This window comes from Budorcas taxicolor, chromosome 10, assembly GCF_023091745.1.
Source record: "Budorcas taxicolor isolate Tak-1 chromosome 10, Takin1.1, whole genome shotgun sequence".
NCBI lineage: Eukaryota > Metazoa > Chordata > Mammalia > Artiodactyla > Bovidae > Budorcas > Budorcas taxicolor.
In genome coordinates, this window is record NC_068919.1 from 56791101 (window position 1) to 56813149 (window position 22049).

At 38.2% G+C, this 22049-nt stretch overlaps 1 protein-coding gene across 1 annotated transcript in view; it reads right to left on the bottom strand.

The window, feature by feature from the left end:
* Positions 1-2008: 2008 nt before the first annotated feature.
* The window catches only part of TMOD3 (tropomodulin 3), a 93881-nt gene continuing 73840 nt past the window's right edge, over positions 2009-22049 (bottom strand). Inside the window, exons 4-10 of the mRNA XM_052646944.1 lie at positions 16828-16950; positions 15529-15618; positions 13492-13622; positions 11679-11786; positions 8875-9018; positions 7207-7351; positions 2009-2043 (exon numbers count right to left, since the gene is read on the bottom strand). Coding sequence (XP_052502904.1) covers positions 2009-2043; positions 7207-7351; positions 8875-9018; positions 11679-11786; positions 13492-13622; positions 15529-15618; positions 16828-16950 — 776 coding nt within the window. The remainder of the gene's footprint in view (positions 2044-7206; positions 7352-8874; positions 9019-11678; positions 11787-13491; positions 13623-15528; positions 15619-16827; positions 16951-22049) is intronic.

Here is a 22049-nt window from a genome sequence, read left to right on the forward strand (position 1 = left end):
CAACTTCTTCATACTTTGATAAATAATAAATGAAAAGATATTACCCATAAGTCTAATACAGAATTCTAGGTGAGGCCCTACCTACCTATATTAAAAAAAAAAAAAGACTTTTGTGAAGACAGGGTAACATACTTATCAATTCATTGACTTACAGGGAAGGGCAAAAAAGGAAGCCTTGCTAAAAGTGTACTGGCAGCTCTGTACTCTTGCTCCATGCCAACTCCCCCCTCTGTTGGAACTGTGCAGTCTCTAAAAATCAAGTACATTCCCAAAGTCATTTATGAAAAAGGAGAGAGGGAGAGCCAGTGAGAGTGAGCTTGACTTGCTAACTTGAAAAAAAAAAAATCTCCAGCACCCTATAACCAAAAGGGAATAGTGGAACAGTGCAAAGTCAATCTTTGGCCCCTTTCAAACACTGAATACTGATTCCAAAGAAACCCACACTCAGTCCTTATGAGGAGAGCTTTCACCTGTCAAGAAGGCTTATTTCTATAGCATACAGGGAGCCATCTAGCTCGAGACAAACTGACTAGTCCAAGACAAAGGAGCAGACATTTTATAATTTGGTTTCAAGAAGTTTAAAAAAAAAAAAAAAGAAACATCTCTCCCCTATTTTGGAAAGAGATTCCTCCCTTTAGAAAAATCTCCCTGTAAGTGACACAGCCAGGCCTGAATTGTTCAGATTCCTTTGTGCCCTGTCCTCTAGCTGTACGGCCTCTGCCACTTCCTGCTCCCAGGACTGCCATGGAACCTGGCATGAATACATGTCCACGTCGTCTGTCACACTACTGGCCCTGGAGTGGCCTGCCACCACGCTACACTGTTCAACCACTCACTTTAATACTTTTAGTGATAGGAAGACATCTTGTTAGGAAAAACTACTTTTACACAGTATGGACCACAAAGTTCAAGATGAAACAGTTAATAAAAATTAGATTTATCAAGAATAGTCATTTTTCTTATTGGTTGGAAAATCTGTAGTAAGAGGTGATTGTATATCATCCAGACAACTCTGCACTGCATATAGGAACATCTCACTGTCCTGTGTAAACTCTTAATTTATACACAGGTCAGCTTCTAATTTACTTTACAGTAACCATCAATTTAAAGGACTGTTCTGCATGCTCCTGAGACAATCTCCACCATTTAATAAGTCTGATTTCATGTGTTTAACAACAGCTTTTTTTTTTTTAAACCTTGAATAACAGAGTTAGCTGTATGCCTTTTACAGGGAAGAAAATAGCTTTCCTACTCAGATTCTTTTTTTTTTACTATGAACTTTCACAAAAATTTAATAATGCCCACATTATTAAAATGAAAGCCTATAATGAATTTAGACACAGCTACTTTTTAAACAAAGTGTGTAACCTAGCCAAGATGATGACTTTGTTTAAAAAAACTGTAGGTGCTGAGACACCTCAGACAGGTGCAGTGTTGGGGAGGCATAGGAGACTGCTTCCTCTCACCTGGAAACCTGCTTTGACTCTAAGACAGATGACCAAGTTTTAAGTCATCTGTTTTAAGATGTTGGCATTTTGCTTTTTGCAAGAAAGAAGTGTGTGTGTTCTAGAAAACATGGAAAAGTCTCCATGCCATGGAAGGAGGAAAGCTTTGAAGTGCCTTGTACCTAAGAAGTACGACAGCAGTTCTGACATCAGCAATGTCCCTTTTTGACTTAGAAAATATTGGTCCTTAAAATTTTCATATTATTCTACATAAATGACTTCCTAAACTTTTTTACAACTGTATTTTTTTTAACCCAACTCATCACAAAACATTTAATTAAGCTAAATTAAAATCAATTTTAGGAGAAATAATGCTTTAGTATACAAAATATCACCTACTATTGATTTTGCAGTTTGAAACTGGTAACAACCTTAAACTAGAAAAAAAAGATACATGTAATTAAAAAAAAAAATTTCCAGTCTTTTCCCTTCTACCCAGGAAAATTTTACATCTGATATCTGAAGACCTTTCAACGTCTTCCAAATATGACAGGTTGCCAGACTTACTGGTGGTCTCCTTCAACTCGTCTCTTGCGAACTATGAGAAAAAGAAAGAACGTTAGAAATCCCTGTTAGGTTGTACAATGTTCATTTGCTTGTAACAAACAAGTTTCTGTGCAATCCAGTTAGAGTTGTAAAAAAATGGATTGTTCATTTGCAGTTCACAAAGCCATTAAAATAAAAACTCATATCCTTTATTATTAAAATAAAAAACTCATATCCTTTACTATGTTCACTTACCTGCTGAGAACTGAGGAGCTAAGCTCCCCTGTGCTTATACAACAGCAACATTAGAAATGCACAGTAGAATGGTCAGCAGTCACCTTCAACTCACTGTGCCTGTCTCACCCATGTATTAAAAAATTTTATACCTCCATTAAAAATGGTAACATATTAAATTTTGAAATAACACACAGGCAGCTGGGATTAGAAAGTATTAAAGGTAATTTGCATGCCCTTCTCGTTATTTCCTTAGTTTGTGAAAGAACATACCAAAAATACTTTTGAAAGTTTCAAAGGTAAGTGACTTGCTACTACTGCTCTCCAAATTTTCCTTCTCTTATCTCCTACAAAATGAGCCAGTTTGGGGCTCTGAGAATACAACAAATGCAAAGTAATGAAGATCTTAGACCCTAGTATATGGTGGTGTCACCTCTGGCTACCATAAACGCGGGAGGTCAAAGTGGTTGACCCACAGTTAGCAGAGTAAACAGAGGTGCACGTCTGAGGGTGCGCAGCCTAGGCATGGGCTGGAGACCCTGAGCTGCGAGGCCACGCTCGTTGGCAGCAGGGCGAAGTCTTCAGTCAGGATCTTGCTACCTTCTCTCTCACCTGTCAGCCACCAGAGAACATCTGCTGAGAGCTGGCAGCTCAGGGCTCCTCAGCATTGGGCCAGTTCCTATTGCTGACTCCATTGAGTCAGCAACAGAGTGGGAACCTGCTGCTTTTTGTAGTGTGCTCTTTGGCAAGCAAGGCAACCTCTCTGAGCCTCAACTCATCCTCTGTAACAGGAGAATAGTGACACCTGAACCTCATGGCTGTGCAATTCAAGGCTGCTTGAAAGTGAAATCGCTCAGTCATGTCCGACTCTTTGCGACCCCATGGACTGTAGCCCACCAGGCTTCTCCATCCATGGGATTTTCCAGGCATGAGTACCGGAATGGATTGCCATTTCCTTCTCCAGGGGATCTTCCCGACCCAGGGATCAAACCCGGGTTTCCCGCATTGCAGGCAGATGCTTTACCCTCTGAGCCACCAGGGAAGCCCCAAGGCTGCTTAGTATCGTGTTAATATAGAAAGCATTCAGTGGGGTTAAGGAATGGTCCTGAGGCCAGCCATCTTTTCGGGGTGAGGAAAGCCAATTTAGCCTTTATAAAGTTAGAGGATCTGCATGTACACATAACTGGTTTTGATACTCTTACCAGTAAGTTAAGTTCCTCTGTGTAAGTTACATGGTTGGCCTGTTAATTTCTATACTCTCTTCTGTGGAAAAAAGCAAGAAGGCACCTGCCTTTGTGCAGCCTGAACTGGCTGTTTTAACAGAGGAATGAAAAGCCAACAGGTGCACAGGCCTCCTGGCCAGGCTACAGGTCTTGCTCTCATGTCGTTCTGACTGCTGGCTTCTGTTCACTGGGCTTTAAGAGATGATACCGGACAATCAAGTGATGTGCATAAAAGCCTGTCCAGCTATTGGCTGGGCGCTGGCTAGAAAATGAAAACCAGGAGGGCTGCAGTTTCAGGTCCCCATGAACATTTATATACTTAATTTAACTGTGTGCACCTCAACTCTGATTTTTGCCCATGTTAACAAAGAACAAGTTTACTGAAATATTAGGGGAAGAAATCAAATGGAGAACTGAGTCTGCAAATACAAACTTAATTCATGTATATAGATATCTGAACCACACAGATATATCTGAAAGGCAAATCATATCATTCTTTAAAGTAGAACATTTCCAAGAAAATTTTGAATTGCAGTAGTGTTTGGATGTTATTGGCAGACCATTTCAGATGTTAAAATGCATGTTATTTTAAAAATGCACATTAAAAACGATCGATAGGACAGATAGAACAAAGTATAGAAAACTGATTACATAGTGAGTGTCAAGATAGGAACATAAGACAGAGTTCAATCAAATGTTGCACATACACCATATAACCTCTTTGCTGTTATAGCCGTGATACTTCTTAGCTGGAGAGATGGCGAGTAGGTAGGATTATTTCAATGAAAAGTTGAGACTAAGAAAACAATGAGAGAGGGAGACATTATCAACATCGGGACACTAAAGTTAGGATACAGCCCCATTTGCAAGCTGAAGGAAAATTATATGTCCCAGAGATGCTGTACAAGTTGTTAAGTTCTGTTCTCTGATATCGCTGCCCAGTTACCACATACTAGAATGCTTGTAAGAAAACAGTCTTTAGGTTTGCCATCTTGATCTACAGGCAGAAATCAAAGTGCAGGGTAAAAAGTAAAACCAGCTGAGGGTGCAGGGAAGATAGGTTGCCGTTGCTGTGAGCACAGGACAGCAGAAGACAGGCAGAGGGCCACTCCTGACCCCCGTTCCTCACTGGTGCCCACGTGTTACCGCAGCGATTCCTCCGTTCAGCCTACAGATGAGAGACTAATAAATTTGGCCCTATTCACAATTCTTCAGCAATTTCTTTCCAAAACCCACTCCACTAACGTAAGTTCTCCATACTTCATGATTAGTCAATTGCCAAGAAATCCTAACTGATTTCATTTCTTCTCCATCTGTAGAACAGTAGTAAGAATCGTGTTTTTGAAGCATCATTTTAATCATGCACTCAGTGAGTGGCCTAAAATGGCTCTCAAATACCTCCACATAAATTCCAAACAAATCTAAGTTCCTGACCATGTAACTTTAGTGCCTCCTATCAGTATTCCCTCTTAATCCGCTGGCAGCATTTTATTTTCATTCTGTTAGCTTCAAATAGCAAGTACTTATGCAAAGTTTATTCTGGATTCTGCATCCTGTTATGAGAGTCAATTCTCAAAATCTGCAGGCTGTCTTCAGCATATAAATAACTTGCTTAGTCCCAAATCTGAGCTTCTATCCATGCAATTGCTCACTCCAGGAGTGTCCTTATTCTCATTTCATGCCTGAGACCCGTGTCTGAAGCTCTGGTTTGGACCAGAATGAAACAGCGTGGGGAGGGCACGTGGTTTGTCTAGAGAGCTACCAGCACAAAGCCGTTCGCCCTCAGCTTTGTGTCCAACCACATGGCCTCATCCTCTTACACACGCCTATGCACAACTCCTTAACTTCTCAGTGTTGACAGAAGGCAGCCCAGGAAACTGTTTTCATCTGTTCCCTGCATCTTCCATCTGCCAAAAGTCTTGCTCTGATACCAGGCCTTCCTTTCTGACAGAGATCTGGACAAAGCACCTGCCACAACATGCATGCAGAAGGGCACAAATGCTGAGCCTTGAGAGGCTGGCACCCCTTCCACATGCAGGGCTGTACACATACAGGCCCTCGCTGTGCTGCTCCTGCCAGACGGCTGCTGGTACCTTCTCTAGGAGGGATATAGGTGACAGATGGCTAGGGCTACAAGGATGCTGGTGGGATCCCAGGAAAGCTAAGGTGGTTTCAGAGGAGAGAACGAATGGAGACACTCTCTCTCCCTTTGTCCTCTCCATTCTTCCTCTCTGCTATCTCCCATTCTGGGAAAGGGTCCCAGGAAAGCTGTTTAGTTACGAGAAAATTCCACTTTGAGCAGGATTCAAATTCTACTACATTCTTTTTTACTTAATAAATCTTTATTAAGTACCTACTATTGTCAGACGTGGTTTTAAAGAAAGCTGTGGATTCAAAAGATACACATGGCCCCTGACCTTCAAAAGTTTAAAGTCTTAGAAAAAATAGATTATTAGAATGAAGTATAACCTAGTAAGTAAAAAACTAACTTTTTAGAGCCAATAAGGTATATGTTCTTAAGGTTTTCTAACTGTGAAGTTCAGTTAGACTTGAGAAACACTGCTGTAAAACAAGGCAAAATTTAAATTCCTGAAATGTAAAAAATAGAAGGTAACTAACGAAGAAATACTAAATAATCAGCATACTTTCCAAACTACATCTAAAATAAACAACACACACCAAATTTCCCTTAAAAAAAGAAAAGAGGCTAAAATCTGCTATGAGAAACTACAGTCATCAAAGAACAGAAAGTCTGAACCAATATTTTTCACAGTGATCTGGATTAAAGGTTTTTCTGCTCCAGAAATCTTTAAAAATGCAAACGCAAATATGGCTGAGGCCTAAAAGAACTGCATCACAGTGGAATGTGACTCCCTTTAAATAGATTGCCTGTCAGGTTCCATGCATGAGACGGGGCGCTCAGGGCTGGTACACTGGGACAACCCTGAGGGATGGGATGGGGAGGGAGGTGGAAGAGGGGTTCAGGATGGGGGACACCTGTACACCCATGGCTGATTCATATGAATGTATGGCAAAAAACACTATAATACTGTAAAGTAATTAGCCTCCAATTGAAATAAATAAATTAATTTTTTAAAAAGAAGTATTTTAATTCTCTGCATGCATTTAAAAAATATTTCAATGAGAAGTGTTAGTCACTTAGTCATATCTCATTCTTTGCAACTCCATGGGCTGTAGCCTGCCAGGCTCCTCTGTCCATGGAATTCTCCAGGCAAGAATACTGGAGTGGGTAGCCATTCCCTTCTCCAGGGGATCTTCCCAACCCAGGGATCGAATTTGGGTCTCCCACTTTGCAGGCAAATTCTTTATGGTCTGAACTACCACGGAAGCCCCTTCAGTAAGAAACACCAAACTTAAAATTCAAAAACTGCAACTATTTTATATATCACTGTGTGAAACTGAATTTGTAAAAGGGTGAAACTTTCTGGTTTGATCAAAAGGGCAAAATTTTCCTATAATGTTGAAATCTTTGTTTTAATAGCTCCAAGAGGCAACTTATAACTGAAACAAAGTATCTGTTGTAGAAAACTATTTCATATTTCACTAAAAGCTACGAAGTAGGTTCTCATCCACTAACCTAAATAATCACTACAACTTCATTTAAACCGAACTCTCATTCAGTCAATATTAAAAGAACTTCAAATCCTGTGTAAAAACTTACTAAAAACAAAGTTCCTCCAATACATTAGCTTAATATTACTGTTCAGAATTTTGATTTCATACTAAGTATGTCTTACCTAAGTCATTGTTTTTTGTTATTGCATTAGCTGCCCTGGTTCGGGGTCCTTGCTGAGTAAACTGATATCCAAATTTAAGGATATTGGTATTTTCCTCAAGCATGTTGGCCATTTCCAATTCTACAGCTGTCCCCAGCTGCTGCCTCTGGAATAATTAGAAATAAAGAATAGTATTAATAAGCTAGTTCAAAATATAAGCCAAGTCTAAGACATTCATGTACATGCTGATTCTTTAAAAATATCTTCCCAATTCTTACAACATATAAGAGAAAAAAAAAAGTTTAGTGTATGATCATATAGACATCAAAAAAAAGGTGGATTATTACAATGAGATCCCACTTCATACTCACTAGGATGATTATAATCAAAAAGATGGACAATAGTAAGTATTGGCAAGATATATGGAAAAATTAGGAGCCTCAGATAGGCTGGCAGGAATGTAAAATGGTGCAGCTATTACGAAAAACAATTTGGCTATTCCTCAAAAAGTGAAGTGCAGGGTTACCATGTAACCTAGCAATTACACTCCTAGGTATATACCCATGAGAAATGAAAACATATTCATAAGAATTTGCACCTGAATGCTCATAGCAACATATTTCTACAATCCAAAAAGTGGAAAGTGTCCAAATATAATAGATTCTTCAACCATAAAAAAAGAATAGATACTGATAACATACTACCACATGAATAAACCTCCAGAACATTTTGCTAAGTGAAAGAAAGCAGACACAATAGACTGCGTATTACATAACTCCACTTATATGAACTGTCCAAAACAGGCAAATGCATGGAGACAGAAAGTAGATCAGTGGCTGCCAGAGGCTGGTGGGAGAGGTGAATAGGAATTGACTGCTAGTGTGATGGAAGTGTTCTGGAGTTAGGCAGTGGTAATGGTTATACAACTCTATAAATTATATGGTATGTGAATTAAATTTCAATAAAAGATTGGAAACATTGATTAAATAGTATTCTGGTTAAATTTGAAGATATAATTCCATCTTCATAATCTACAAAATTTATTTATGTTGAAGAACTGAGGGAGACATTTACCACATATTTAAAAAAAATAACTGAAGTCACTTTTCAAATAAAATAAACTGAAGTATTTCAGTCAAATGTATATGTTGTTTTATTTTTAGTTAACTACACTCTGGATGGAAACATTTCTAACATGTGTTTCTCTACTTCTCTAAAGAAAAGTGCATCTGGCTCTGGGTGATCCAGCAATATCTTAGGGGGTCAGCACCCAATGTGGCTGGATAGAAGCTGTGCCCTCAGGGTACCCTGGATACTGGAGTTTTCTGTTTTTCATGAACTATTCTGTTCACCTCGTGTCTGGGACTGACATGTTATAGCCACAAAAAGGTTATTATGTGGCTATTGCTACCTAAGAACTGAAAACTCTGAGGCCAGACTGTCACCTTTAAGAATCCTTCTAGTTCAAAACCACTAGCGATCTCAATCCAGACCAACCAGAGAGAGCTGCTTGTATACCTTTCTATACATTAAGATTCTGGATTCCCCAAAAGGTCTCATCCCTTTTCAGGCCTTTGCCTTCCCAAGGGCTCCCTGGAAAGCCTTCCTTTTGCCTGCCTCCTGAGTCCCCAAGCTCTGCAGGGAGTGTGGGCTGCAGCTTCTTCAAAGCTGCTGCTGTAGACCACTGACCTGGTTGTCAATTTTCAGCTCCATCAGGGTTTCATTCTCTTTCAAAGCATCAATCAGTGCTAGAATCCCAACTCCTGTAATAAAGTTGGATTCCATATTTAAGCTCTTCAAATTTTTGTTCACTCTTAGCATATCTGCAAAAGCCTGGAAATTACAGAAAATAATTGGAGATTAGTTTGATAGCACCTGGTAAATAAACACTGAACAAGCCTGAAGAAATACATAAATCAATACAGCTGCCTTAATGTTTCTTATTAGATTGTTTAAGCTTGACAGGCCACCTCACAGATCTCATATGTATCTACTTTTCACATGCACTTGGTCACAAACTTTAAATTTGTTGTCATGTGTAATTCTCTATTGGTAACACTCTCTACTGCTATTCATGCTTCTGCTTCTTGCTTCTTTCTCCCATGTTTCTCAGACTTTCTCTCAGTCTCTGTGTAGGAATAACTTCATCAATGTCTCTGGAACAAGTTTTCTTACTTGGGTCCTGCTGCAGCTAGGTTACAGTGAAGCCCAAATGAGGCGAAATTATGAACTAATTTCCAAAGCAAGAACTGAAAGGACACAAATAACTGGAACTGCTAGAGCACAAGAACTATGGAAAAGAAGGGCCTAACTAAATATTCACCACCTCAGAGAACAGTGTCTTCCATCTGCTTGCACTACAATTTCTCACAGGATGTGGCAGTGCTAGGCATTTGACCCAGTGCTTAATAAACACTATACTGAATAATTAACAAAGCCTGTTAAGTGAGCAGAGAGGAAAGAGAAGGGCTGGGGAGATGGGTAACAGAAGAATATGAATGTGAGATTATTAATACAGCCCTGCAGAGGGGTCAAAAGAAAGGCCAAACTCCAGAGAACATGGGGTAAGATCAAACTTAAAGTCGTTAAAGGCAACAGGGGCAGCCACACTATAAAGAACTTGGGGCAGGTATCTATACTCCTGAACTTCCTATTAGCAACAACTGGCCATGTGACCTGAGGTAAATTCCTTATCCATCTATCCATACCCACATTTATTAAAATGTTACCAATAGCCTATTTTTGATAGGCACTGCTCTATAGATTCTGAAGTAAAACACACAAGTCTCTACCTCATGGAACTTACATTTTAGTGGGGGGCCCAGATAATAAATAAGAAAGCAAAACATAATGTCAAATGGTAAAAAGGGCTATAGAGGAGGGAAAAAAGGCAAAGCAGGGTAGATGGGGAATGTTGGGGGAAGAGCTGGCTTGCTATCTTATATACAGGGCTCAGGAAAGGCCGCCCCTGGAGGGGGACATCTGAGCAAGGACTCAAATAATTTAGGTGATGAAGTGAAACTATGTGGAGCATCTTTAGGGAAATAGGAGCAAGGAGGCTGTACAGCAGGAATAAAATGAAAGAAACAGCAAGAAAGGAGGTGAGTCTCCTCAGCTTAGGCCTTACTAGGCCACTGAAAGAATCTGATTTTTACTTAGTGAGACAGGGATCTGCCGGAGGCTTCTGAGTATAGGAATGAAATCATTTAAGTTTTAAGATTCACTTGTGATGCTGTATAAAGAGCTGGCTCTGGGATAGTAACGAGGAAGCATGCAGTTAAGTTAGGAGGCCACTGCCATAATCCAGATTAGAGAAGACAGTGGCTTGGACCAGGGTGGTGGTGGTAAAGATGGTGAGAAGTGGCTGGATATACAGGAAATATTTGAAGACAGAGTGGGATATACATTTAAGGTTGTGAGAAAGGGAAGTCACTCCATTATTATTATCCTGACTTGAGCAAATGAAAGAATGGCATTCCCATTTAGTGAGATAGGGAAGAGCGTGAGAGAGGCAGGTATGGGAAGCAAGTCAGGAGTCTGGTTTGGGATTTCGGTCTGAGACGTCTGTTAGACATCCAAGTAAAGCTGTTAAGGAGAAGCTGAACATGGGTTTGGAGTTCAGGGGAGATAATAATGTTGGGAGTCACTGGCATACATGGATAATATATAGCAATGAAACAGAATGAGATCACCCAGAAAGTGAGTGTAGATGAAGAAAAAGAACAGGGACTAGGGCCAAGCTCTGAGCCATTTAGAGGTTCAGATGCTGGGGAGATGAGAAGGATCCAGTTTAGGGACCAGAGGAAGAATGTCCAAGCAGGTAGGAGGAGAATGAAATGGATTGATACCCTCAAAGTCAAGAAGAAAAGGGTTTATATCATTGTCAAGTGGGACTTCCCCCAGAAATGCAAAACTGACTAAACATACAAAAATTAAGCAATGTAATATATATTAATTGAATAAAGGAGAAAAACCACATGACCACTTCAACAGACACATAAAAAGCATCGATAAAAATCCAACACTGTAGATCCATAAATGGAACCCTCTACAGGTTTAAAAGAATGATGTAGAACTTCATATGCTGATATGAAAAGACCTCTAAGATATACTAAAGTAAAAAATTTAGTTGCAGAACAGCTTACACTGCATGACTCCATTCATGTTTTAAAATTTTCAAAGAAGGGAAATACATGGAAAAAATAAATATAAAAGGATAGTAAATAACGTATTGCCTAACAGTGAGTAATCAGAAATTGAAAAGAGTAACAAAATTTTTTTAAACTGATACTTGCTTTTATTGACTGCTGAACATCATGGTTACTAACAGTAGCTCTTAGAACACAGAATTTTTTAAACTGTACTAAAATTATTTATTTTTTATTGCAGTACAGTTAAATACATCTTTTTATAAAACCAGTTTAATCACCTTTGTAACATATCCTGGTATTGCACAGTCATAATTTCAATATTATTAGTCACAGCTTACTTACAATAGCAACAGGGTCATTGCTTCGGGTGGCTGCAAGACTGAAATATTTCACATGTGTGTTGGTTTCCAAAGCCTTCGCAAAATCTTTCAGGGTTGGAATTGGGATATTCTTGAAAGACGAAAATGTGAAACATTATTACATTTTAGTTTTCAGTAAATTCAGTCCAATAATCAAAGACATCTCTACTTTCTCTTTTGCTTAAAATGTACTCAGAAGTTATGTAACATATAACCGCTGGCCTACAAATGAAAACTAACAACTCAGCCACCTCATCTCTTTGACTTTTCTAGTGCGGTATATCTGCACAAACTGTTGGCATAGAGCAAAGCATACATCACTGCTTTTCTAGCACGAGGTTAAAGAAAATTCTCACTATTCTCTTTTTAATTATTTGTATTATGAGTATTTAAAATGGTTCCATTTTTCTACAAAGAGAAAGATGTGGGAATCTACGTATAGTGATTTCTGAGGCAGATGACATACTGTTCTCAGTCACAAGCTGTAAGGTGTTAAGAGAGATTAACTTGAAATGAGGAAGAGACAGTTTTAGGAGACATCTGTTTTTCCTCTTAGTATCAAGACTTCAACTTCCTCTAGCCTGGTTATTTTCAGATCATTACTATTGATTTAGAGACCAAGATACATGAGAACTAAATCAAAAAAAAAAAAGATTAGTGATCAACTAGGCACATTAGCTTTTTCCAAGGCTGTCCTGCCTCCACTCACAGGAAGGAACACCCACAGAAAGAGCACAGAGGTCTAATTCCCTAGGGTCCTGTAATTTCCAGATGTTCTCTCTGCCTTCAATTCAGATAAATTAACATTGAAAATGAGGAATCTGTAACAAGGCTATTATGCAATGGCTAATAATACCTAAGAGATCATCTGAGTTTACTCTTTGGTAATTAATTATCCCTATGCTCTCCTAACTCATTTCTTCTTTCTTTACTTCATGGAAGAGTTGCATTTTAAAAATTCCAGTAAGATCCTATAAAGCCCACTTCTGGGTGTGTAATCAAGAGAAATGAAAACACATATTCACACAAAAACTTGTATGTGAATGTGTATAGTGGCTTTATTTACAATTATCCCAAACTGGAAGCAACTCTTAAGTCTCTTAAGTCTATCAGCTGGTGAATGGACACACAAACCGCGGCACATCCAAAGAAATACTGCTCAGCAACAAAACAGCAAACCACTGAGACATGCAACAGCACGGATGACTCTCACAGCATTATGCTAAGCGAAGAAACCAGACTCAATGGCTACACACTATATGACTCCATTTATATGAAATTCTGCAGAAAGCAAAACGATAATGGAAAGAAAACAGATCCATGGTTGTCAGGGGCTGGAGCTGGTGGCAGGAATGATGACAAAGGGGTGTGACATGTTCTACATCTGATGGTGGTGGCGCAACTGTATGCATTTGCTTTAACTCACAGAAGTGCACACTAGACAGGGAGAATTTCACAACATCTACATTATAGTTCAAGGGACCTGATTAAAAAAACAAAAACTGAAAGACTAAAACGCTATTATAAAAGGGCAGTACTTCGGAAGCCCAAGACATATAGACATCTGCAGAGTTTATATTTCTATTAATATATGATAGCCTTTAAAAAGTAAATCAGAAAATAGTTACATCTTAACTTCTAAAATCGAAGAAATCTCTGTTAGCATACTACTAGAAGTAAAAACTTCACCATTAAGTAGAAGGGATCAGCCTATATCAAAACTACCCAGCTCTCAGCCTAGATCCAACTGAGTCAAAGCAACTCAAAACAGTTTTCTGCCTGCTTATCACACCTACCTTTATATTATTCAAATTAACTTCAACAAGACAAGCATCATTTTCTTTAATCCTCTTTAAACTTTCTTCAACATTGGTTGGATTTGGGGGCTCATCGAATACTGGAAGAATCTTTTCCCCTTTTACCACATCTGCAGTAACAAATGGAAAGAGCAGGCATTTCACTGATTGACACTATTAGAATGAGAGCATATATTAACTTGGAAACACATAGCACAAACACACACACACATTCAGTAGAACTAATTTATATGTTTTTTCCCCCAAATTTCTAAAAGATCATTTATGTGCTGACATACAAAGCACTGAAATAAAATTTTACTGAATATAAGTACCAAGCATAATTCAACATTTAATTTGTTTGCAACGTATCAGCCTTCAAAAATGAGTATTTTCACTGCCTCTTACTTCCTGGTGTATTACAAGATATCTTTATCACAAAAATATAATTGCTGATACAAGCTGACACAAATGGTGATCCCATTTACTTTTAGCAATGTTCAAGATAAAGTTCTAATATGACAAAATCTTAACAACTGTTAAGAAATTAAGAAGAACTGAAAAAAAATGACAACCAAATGCAATGTGTGACCCTTCTGGATCCTGATTTGAATAAACCAGCTGTGTAATGATATTTTTGAGAGAATACGGAAAATCTGAACATGGACTGATTATTGGATGACATGAAAGAATTGCTCAAAATCTTTAAGTTTGATAATGGCATTGTGGTTATGTTACAAGAAGAGCCTTTGTGAGAGACACATATGGAAATGGGTGAAGTAATATAAACAAACAGGATTTGCTTTAAAATATTTCAGGGAACAAAGTAGAACGGATGGGAAGGAGGCAGTCAGTGGACGAAACACAGCTGGCAAGATGTGAAAAACAGTTGAAGCAGGATAATGGATATGTTATTCCCTCTTTTATTATGTATGCTTGAACATTTCCACAATAAAGAGCAAAAAAACCCCCCAAAAAACCCAGGAGAATTGCCAATTATAGAACATTCATAAAAAAATGTTATAAAGATGTTTGAATGAGGTAAATCTATATGCACTCACTAGGAAATGTGATATGTTGCTAAGCAATATATTATATAGCATAGATTAAAATCCTCACCACTGAGTTCTTGGGATATTAAAGCTAGTTTCATCATTCTAAAACTTCAGCTCCTTCATAGGCAAATTAGAGATAATAATATTTATTAACTGTTGTGAGAATTGAGAACAATTTACATTCAAGAGCTGTGCACAGAAGAACATGGCCCATGGTAAGCATTCAAAAAAAAAAAAAAGCCAGCAGTACTATTACTGAAAACTTAAGTAACAAAAAATACCTCTTGTATGATCCCATTTTTGTAAAAAAAAAAAAAAAAAGATTATTTATAACATGTGTACATATATAAGTTTACATAAGCATAACATGAAGTCAGGAAGGATACATTCCAAATCGTTAATAGTCATGGCTGAGGGTGGGTGGTGGTGCAGGAAGTAGAAGGCAGGATGGCTGTGAATAGAGACACTTACTTCTTGCGCACTTAAGTCATGTTTGAATTTACTACACAATCTGGTAGTTTTAAAATGTCTTACACATAAAATTTTAAAAAAGCTTTGCTTTAGTCTGTCTAACACTGCGTCAGACAAAAAGGTTTAGGGTCTGAAGAATTCTTTGCTTTCTCCTGAATCTGATTTTATAATATAGTTTCTTTGTCAGCACTGTTGTAGATTTCCTGAAAATTAGGAACACTGAAAACAAAATGTCAATTAAAGCCAAGTTAGACTGGTTTCTATAGCATCTACCATTAGCATTATTTAGTAAGGTGAGAGTGGTTCCTATTATGTCTGCTGACACATTAAGCATACAATATTTAATATTCTATTTTCAATGACTTTCTATTGTCAATACCATGTAACTGGAATCTCAGGATTCCAGCACACATATGTAACATTTGGCATGCAAATACTGAAGTTATTACATGGAGAAAACAACACATAATTAACAAAAGATTAAAATTCACAAAGCTTTGTAAGTTCTTACTTGAAAAATGTTCTTGGTCGACACCATTACTACTTCCCACTATGTTGCAGAACTGTGTATTTGTTATCAAATTGTGCATCCCAAGAATAGCTATAAATATAGAAAAAGAATGTTATTTTATACCCCCAAATCTCTATCAATGATTTTAATATTCTCTAGACATTTTCATATTCAATTAAACACACATTTTGTAGCCCCAAAAAGGAGACAACATGATTTAAAAAAGTCCCCTACAATCTCTTTCTTATCAATACCCTTGTACTTTCTCCCCACTTCTGAATTTATACGCAGCTGGAGCCAGCTTGACCCTAAATGTAAACCTGTGCTTAGCTCCATCTGGTGGCCAAGAGAGAAAACGGAAATGATCTACTGCTATCCATCCACCCTTCTCACAATGTTTCTCCAAACAGAATGAGATAAAAAACAGATTTTTCAACTTAACCTTGACTGTTAATATTAATTTACATTTGTACTTCAGCTGAGAGCAGCGTACTAAAAAGTACAGTTGAATTCTCACATTTAAGATTAAAATCACATCCCTTAGGACTAGAAATAAATGTGGCTTTGTTTTGCTGCTCTTTTGCACAAATGAGGCAGAAGCTACTACTGTACGGGCCCATTCCATTCTGATGAGTGTACTGTTTACAAATTCATTAGTCCTCAGCCCCCCAGGGAATAAGATACCTGTTCCAGTTGTGGTACCACACCCTGACTGTCCTCTTGTTAATTCTTGGGGTTATTTGGTACTAAGATCTTCCCAGGCATCATATTTTTCTGTCTAGGAAAATGGGTGTTGGTGGAGGTAGCTGGGGGCAGACACTGGTCCAGATAAGAAATGGGTAGTGAAAAATCACAGGGAGGTTTGGAGTTCCATCTCACTGCAGAAAAGTTAGGAAAGTGGGATGATACCTCAGGACTGACTATTTTATCTAATTTCAAGTTACCCATTTCTGGGTCTTCTGATAAAATGGGATAGCAGTTGACCTTGGAGATGGCTTTTAGCTGAGCACTGGCTGATGAAAGCCTTTTATAAAGACTTTCAAAGATGGCAAGAAGGGGGAAAAAAGACATCCAATAATCAATAAATTCCATTAACATTAAAATTTGATCACTAAGAGAATTAAAAAAAACAAAATCCTTTATGTCAGATTTATAGTGTTAAAAACAAAGCCAAATATATGGTTACATATTCAGGAGCACTTCGCTAGGCAAAGACAGCATTTGTGTAGTGAATACAGGTGTGTGTTGGCATTTTCCCCCTCTATTCTCACTCACAAATTAGTTTATTTTAGGAGATACCTGCGAGGTCACACAATTCTGTATCAGAAGCACTTGTCAAAGCTTCTTCTAGTTCTGGATCAAGAGATACTTTTTCTTCTGTAAAAGTCTGTACAGGTTTCTGTTTGGGGATAAATATTTTCCCTGTAAAATAAAGCAGTTTGTTAATTTCACTATTACTGCTAGTAACTCATTACCATTTTGTTCTAACAGAAATTATTAGAAGTATGTACAACTGAAGCTGAAATAAAAAATCAAGATTAACATCTACAACATATATATGTATGGCTGAGTCCCTTTGTTGTTCACCTGAAGCTATCACAGCATTTTTAATCAGTGATACCCCCCAAAATAAATATAATTAAGAACTTAAAAAATAAATAAGGAAAGCAAAAAAAAAATTATCATCTACAATAATTGTTTCATCTTCAGCATGTATTTATAAGTTTCCAATGCAATATTGTGGCCATAAGAGTCAGAACCAAAAAAAAAAAAAAGAAAGAAAATGAACTGAGAAATTTTCCCATTTGTGAAAGTAAAATAGGCTCTTTTTGGAGTAAGTGAAGGTGCTCAGTCATGTCCGACTCTTTGCGACCCTGTGGACTGTAGCCTACCAGGCTTCTCCACCCATGGGATTCTCCAGGCAAGAATACTGGAGTGGGTTGCCATTTTCTTCTCCAGGGTATCTTCCCAACCCAGGGATCGAACCCAGGTCTCCTGCATTGGAGGCAGACACTTTAACCTCTGAGCCACCAGGGAAGATGCTTTTGGGAGTAATAATGAGCCACTGTACAAATATTAAAAAAAAAAAAACTAAATCATAAAAAATCTATGAACAGATTAAGGAAATAAAACAATTCACTTGCTTACTCTTAAGCCAAGAACTGGTAGAGTCCCTTGGGGGATGGCAGAGGCAATTCAACTTCCAAAAATTTGGACTTCCCTGGTGGTGCAGTGGTTAAGAATCTGCCTGCCAATGCAGGGAACACGTGTTCAGTGTTGAGGAAGATGCCACGTGGCACAGAGCAGCTAAGCCTGTATACCAAACTACTGAAGCCCTTGAGCCCCAGAGCCTGGGCTCTGCAACAAGAGAAGCCACCACAGTGAGAAGCCTGTGCACCACAAGGAAGAGTCGCCCCACTTGCCCCAACTAGAGAAAGCCCTTGCACAGCAAAGAAGATCCAATGCAGCCAAAAATAAATAAATACATTTTTTAAAACTTCCAAAAATTTAAGTTCTAATTGAAAAGAGATTTCTGTATGTACTGAGTGGTCATCTGAAACCTTCTGGCACTGTTCTTCTAAGCCTTGTTGGACAGTAACAAGGTTACTTAAGAAAATAGTTCTTCTAGAAACCCATAGTTCTTGGTATGTGAAAATTTGATATTTTATTACCATATGTTCAATGAAAAGATGAAAATGTGAAGGGAAGGGAAAATGATAATGATAAAACTGCAGCACAAGAGACCATAGCAAAAATCAACAAAGCCAAAAGCTGGTTCTTTGAAAGGATAAATAAAATTGACAAACCATTAGCCAGACTCATTAAGAAGCAAAGAGAGAAAAATCAAATCAATAAAATTAGAAATGAAAATGGAGAGATCACAACAGACAACACAGAAATACAAAGGATCATAAGAGACTACTATCAGCAATTATATGCCAATAAAATGGACAACGTGGAAGAAATGGACAAATTCTTAGAAAAGTACAATTTTCCAAAACTGAACCAGGAAGAAATAGAAAATCTTAACAGACCCATCACAAGCACAGAAATTGAAACTGTAATCAGAAATCTTCCAGCAAACAAAAGCCCAGGTCCAGACGGCTTCACAGCTGAATTCTACCAAAAATTTCGAGAAGAGCTAACACCTACTAACACCTATCCTACTCAAACTCTTCCAGAAAATTGCAGAGAAGGTAAACTTCCAAACTCATTCTATGAGGCCACCATCACCCTAATACCAAAACCTGACAAAGATGCTACAAAAAAAGAAAACTACAGGCCAATATCACTGATGAACATAGATGCAAAATCCTCAACAAAATTCTAGCAATCAGAATCCAACAACACATTAAAAAGATCATACACCATGACCAAGTGGGATTTATCCCAGGAATGCAAGGATTCTTCAACATCCGCAAATCAATCAATGTAATCCACCACATTAACAAATTGAAAAATAAAAGCCATATGATTATCTCAATAGATGCAGAGAAGGCCTTTGACAAAATTCAACACCCATTTATGATAAAAACTCTCCAGAAAGCAGGAATAGAAGGAACATACCTCAACATAATAAAAGCTATATATGACAAACCCACAGCAAACATTATCCTCAATGGTGAAACATTGAAAGCATTTCCCCTAAAGTCAGGAAAAAGACAAGGGTGCCCACTTTCACCGCTACTATTCAACATAGTTCTGGAAGTTTTGGCCACAGCAATCAGAGCAGAAAAAGAAATAAAAGGAATCCAAACTGGAAAAGAAGAAGTAAAACTCTCACTGTTTGCAGATGACATGATCCTCTACATAGAAAACCCTAAAGACTCCACCAGAAAATTACTAGAGCTCATCAATGAATATAGTAAAGTTGCAGGATATAAAATCAACACACAGAAATCCCTTGCATTCCTATACACTAATAATGAGAAAGTAGAAAAAGAAATTAAGGAAACAATTCCATTCACCACTGCAACAAAAAGAATAAAATACTTAGGAATATATCTACCTAAAGAAACTAAAGACCTATATACAGAAAACTATAAGACACTGATGAAAGAAATCAAAGAGAACACTAATAGATGGAGAAATATACCATGTTCATGGATCAGAAGAATCAATATAGTGAAAATGAGTATACTACCCAAAGCAATTTACAAATTCAATGCAATCCCTATCAAGCTACCAGCAATATTTTTCACAGAACTAGAACAAATAATTTCAAGATTTGTATGGAAATACAAAAAACCTCGAATAGCCAAAGCAATCCTGAGAAAGAAGAATGGAACTGGAGGAATCAACTTGACTGACTTCAGGCTCTACTACAAAGCCACAGTCATCAAGACAGTATGGTACTGGCACAAAGACAGAAATATAGATCAATGGAACAAAATAGAAAGCCCAGAGATAAATCCACACACATATGGACACCTTATCTTTGACAAAGGAGGCAAGAATATACAATGGAGCAGACAATCTCTTTTAACAAGTGGTGCTGGGAAAACAGGTCAACCACTTGTAAAAGAATGAAACTAGATCACTTTCTAACACTACACACAAAAATAAACTCAAAATGGATTAAAGATCTAAATGTAAGACTAGAAACTATAAAACTCTTAGAGGAGAACATAGGCAAAACACTCTCCGACATAAACCACAGCAGGATCCTCTATGATCCACCTCCCAGAATTCTGGAAATAAAAGCAAAAATAAACAAATGGGATCTAATTAAAATTAAAAGCTTCTGCACAACAAAGGAAAATATAAGCAAGGTGAAAAGACAGCCTTCTGAATGGGAGAAAATAATAGCAAATGAAGCAACTGACAAACAACTAATCTCAAAAATATACAAGCAACTTATGCAGCTCAATTCCAGAAAAATAAACGACCCAATCAAAAAATGGGCCAAAGAACCAAACAGACATTTCTCCAAAGACATATGGATGGCTAACAAACACATGAAAAGATGCTCAACATCACTCATTATTAGAGAAATGCAAATCAAAACCACAATGAGGTACCACTTCACACCAGTCAGAATGTCTGTGATCCAAAAATCTGCAAGCAATAAATGCTGGAGAGGGTGTGGAGAAAAGGGAACCCTCCTACACTGTTGGTGGGAATGCAAACTAGTACAGCCACTATGGAGAACAGTGTGGAGATTCCTTTAAAAATTGCAAATAGAACTGCCTTATGACCCAGCAATCCCACTGCTGGGCATACACACCGAGGAAACCAGAATTGAAAGAGACACATGTACCCCAGTGTTCATCGCAGCACTGTTTATAATAGCCAGGACATGGAAACAACCTAGATGTCCATCAGCAGATGAATGGATAAGAAAGCTGTGGTACATATACACAATGGAGTATTACTCAGCCGTTAAAAAGAATACATTTGAATCAGTTCTGATGAGATGGATGAAACTGGAGTCAATTATACAGAGTGAAGCCTGAAAGAAAAACACCAATACAGTATACTAACACATATACATGGAATTTAGAAAGATGGAAGTGATGACCCTGTATGCAAGACAGCAAAAGAGACACAGATGTGTAGAGCGGACTTTTGGACTCAGAGGGAGAGGGAGAGGGTGAGATGATTTGGGAGAATGGCATTGAAACATGTATAATATCATGTAAGAATCAAATCGCCAGTCTATGTCAGATGCAGGATACAGCATGCTTGGGGCTGGAACACGGGGATGACCCAGAGAGATGTTTGGGGAGGGAGGTGGGAGGGGGGTTCATGTTTGGGAACGCATGTACACCCGTGGTGGATTCATGTCAATGTATGGCAAAACTAATACAGAATTGTAAAGTAAATAAAGTAAAAAAAAAAAAAACCCACCAACAAAAAAAACTGCAGCACAAGCTGACCAAACAAGATATACTTACACACAGTGGGACCAAGTTACCAACACTGCCTCTCATTTACTTCCTGAGAGAGGTAAAAATTATGAAAGTGAAAGAGGAGAGTGAAAAAGTTGGCTTAAAGCTCAACATTCAGAAAACGAAGATCATGGCATCCGGTCCCATCACTTCATGGGAAATAGATGGGGAAACAGTGGAAACAGGGTCAGACTTTATTTTTGGGGGCTCCAAAATCACTGCAGATGGTGACTGTAGCCATGAAATTAAAAGACGCTTACTCCTTGGAAGAAAAGTTATGACCAACCTAGACAGCATATTAAAAAGCAGAGACATTATTTTGCCAACAAAGGTCCATCTAGTCAAGGCTATGGTTTTTCCAGTAGTCATGTATGGATGTGAGAGTTGGACTGTGAAGAAGGCTGAGCGCTGAAGAATTGATGCTTTTGAACTGTGGTGTTGGAGAAGACTCTTGAGAGTCCCTTGGACTGCAAGGAGATCCAACCAGTCCATTCTGAAGGAGATCAGCCCTGGGATTTCTTTGGAAGGAATGATGCTAAAGCTGAAACTCCAATACTCTGGCCACCTCATGCGAAGAGCTGACTCATTGGAAAAGACTCTGATGCTGGGAGGGATTGGGGGCAGGAGGAA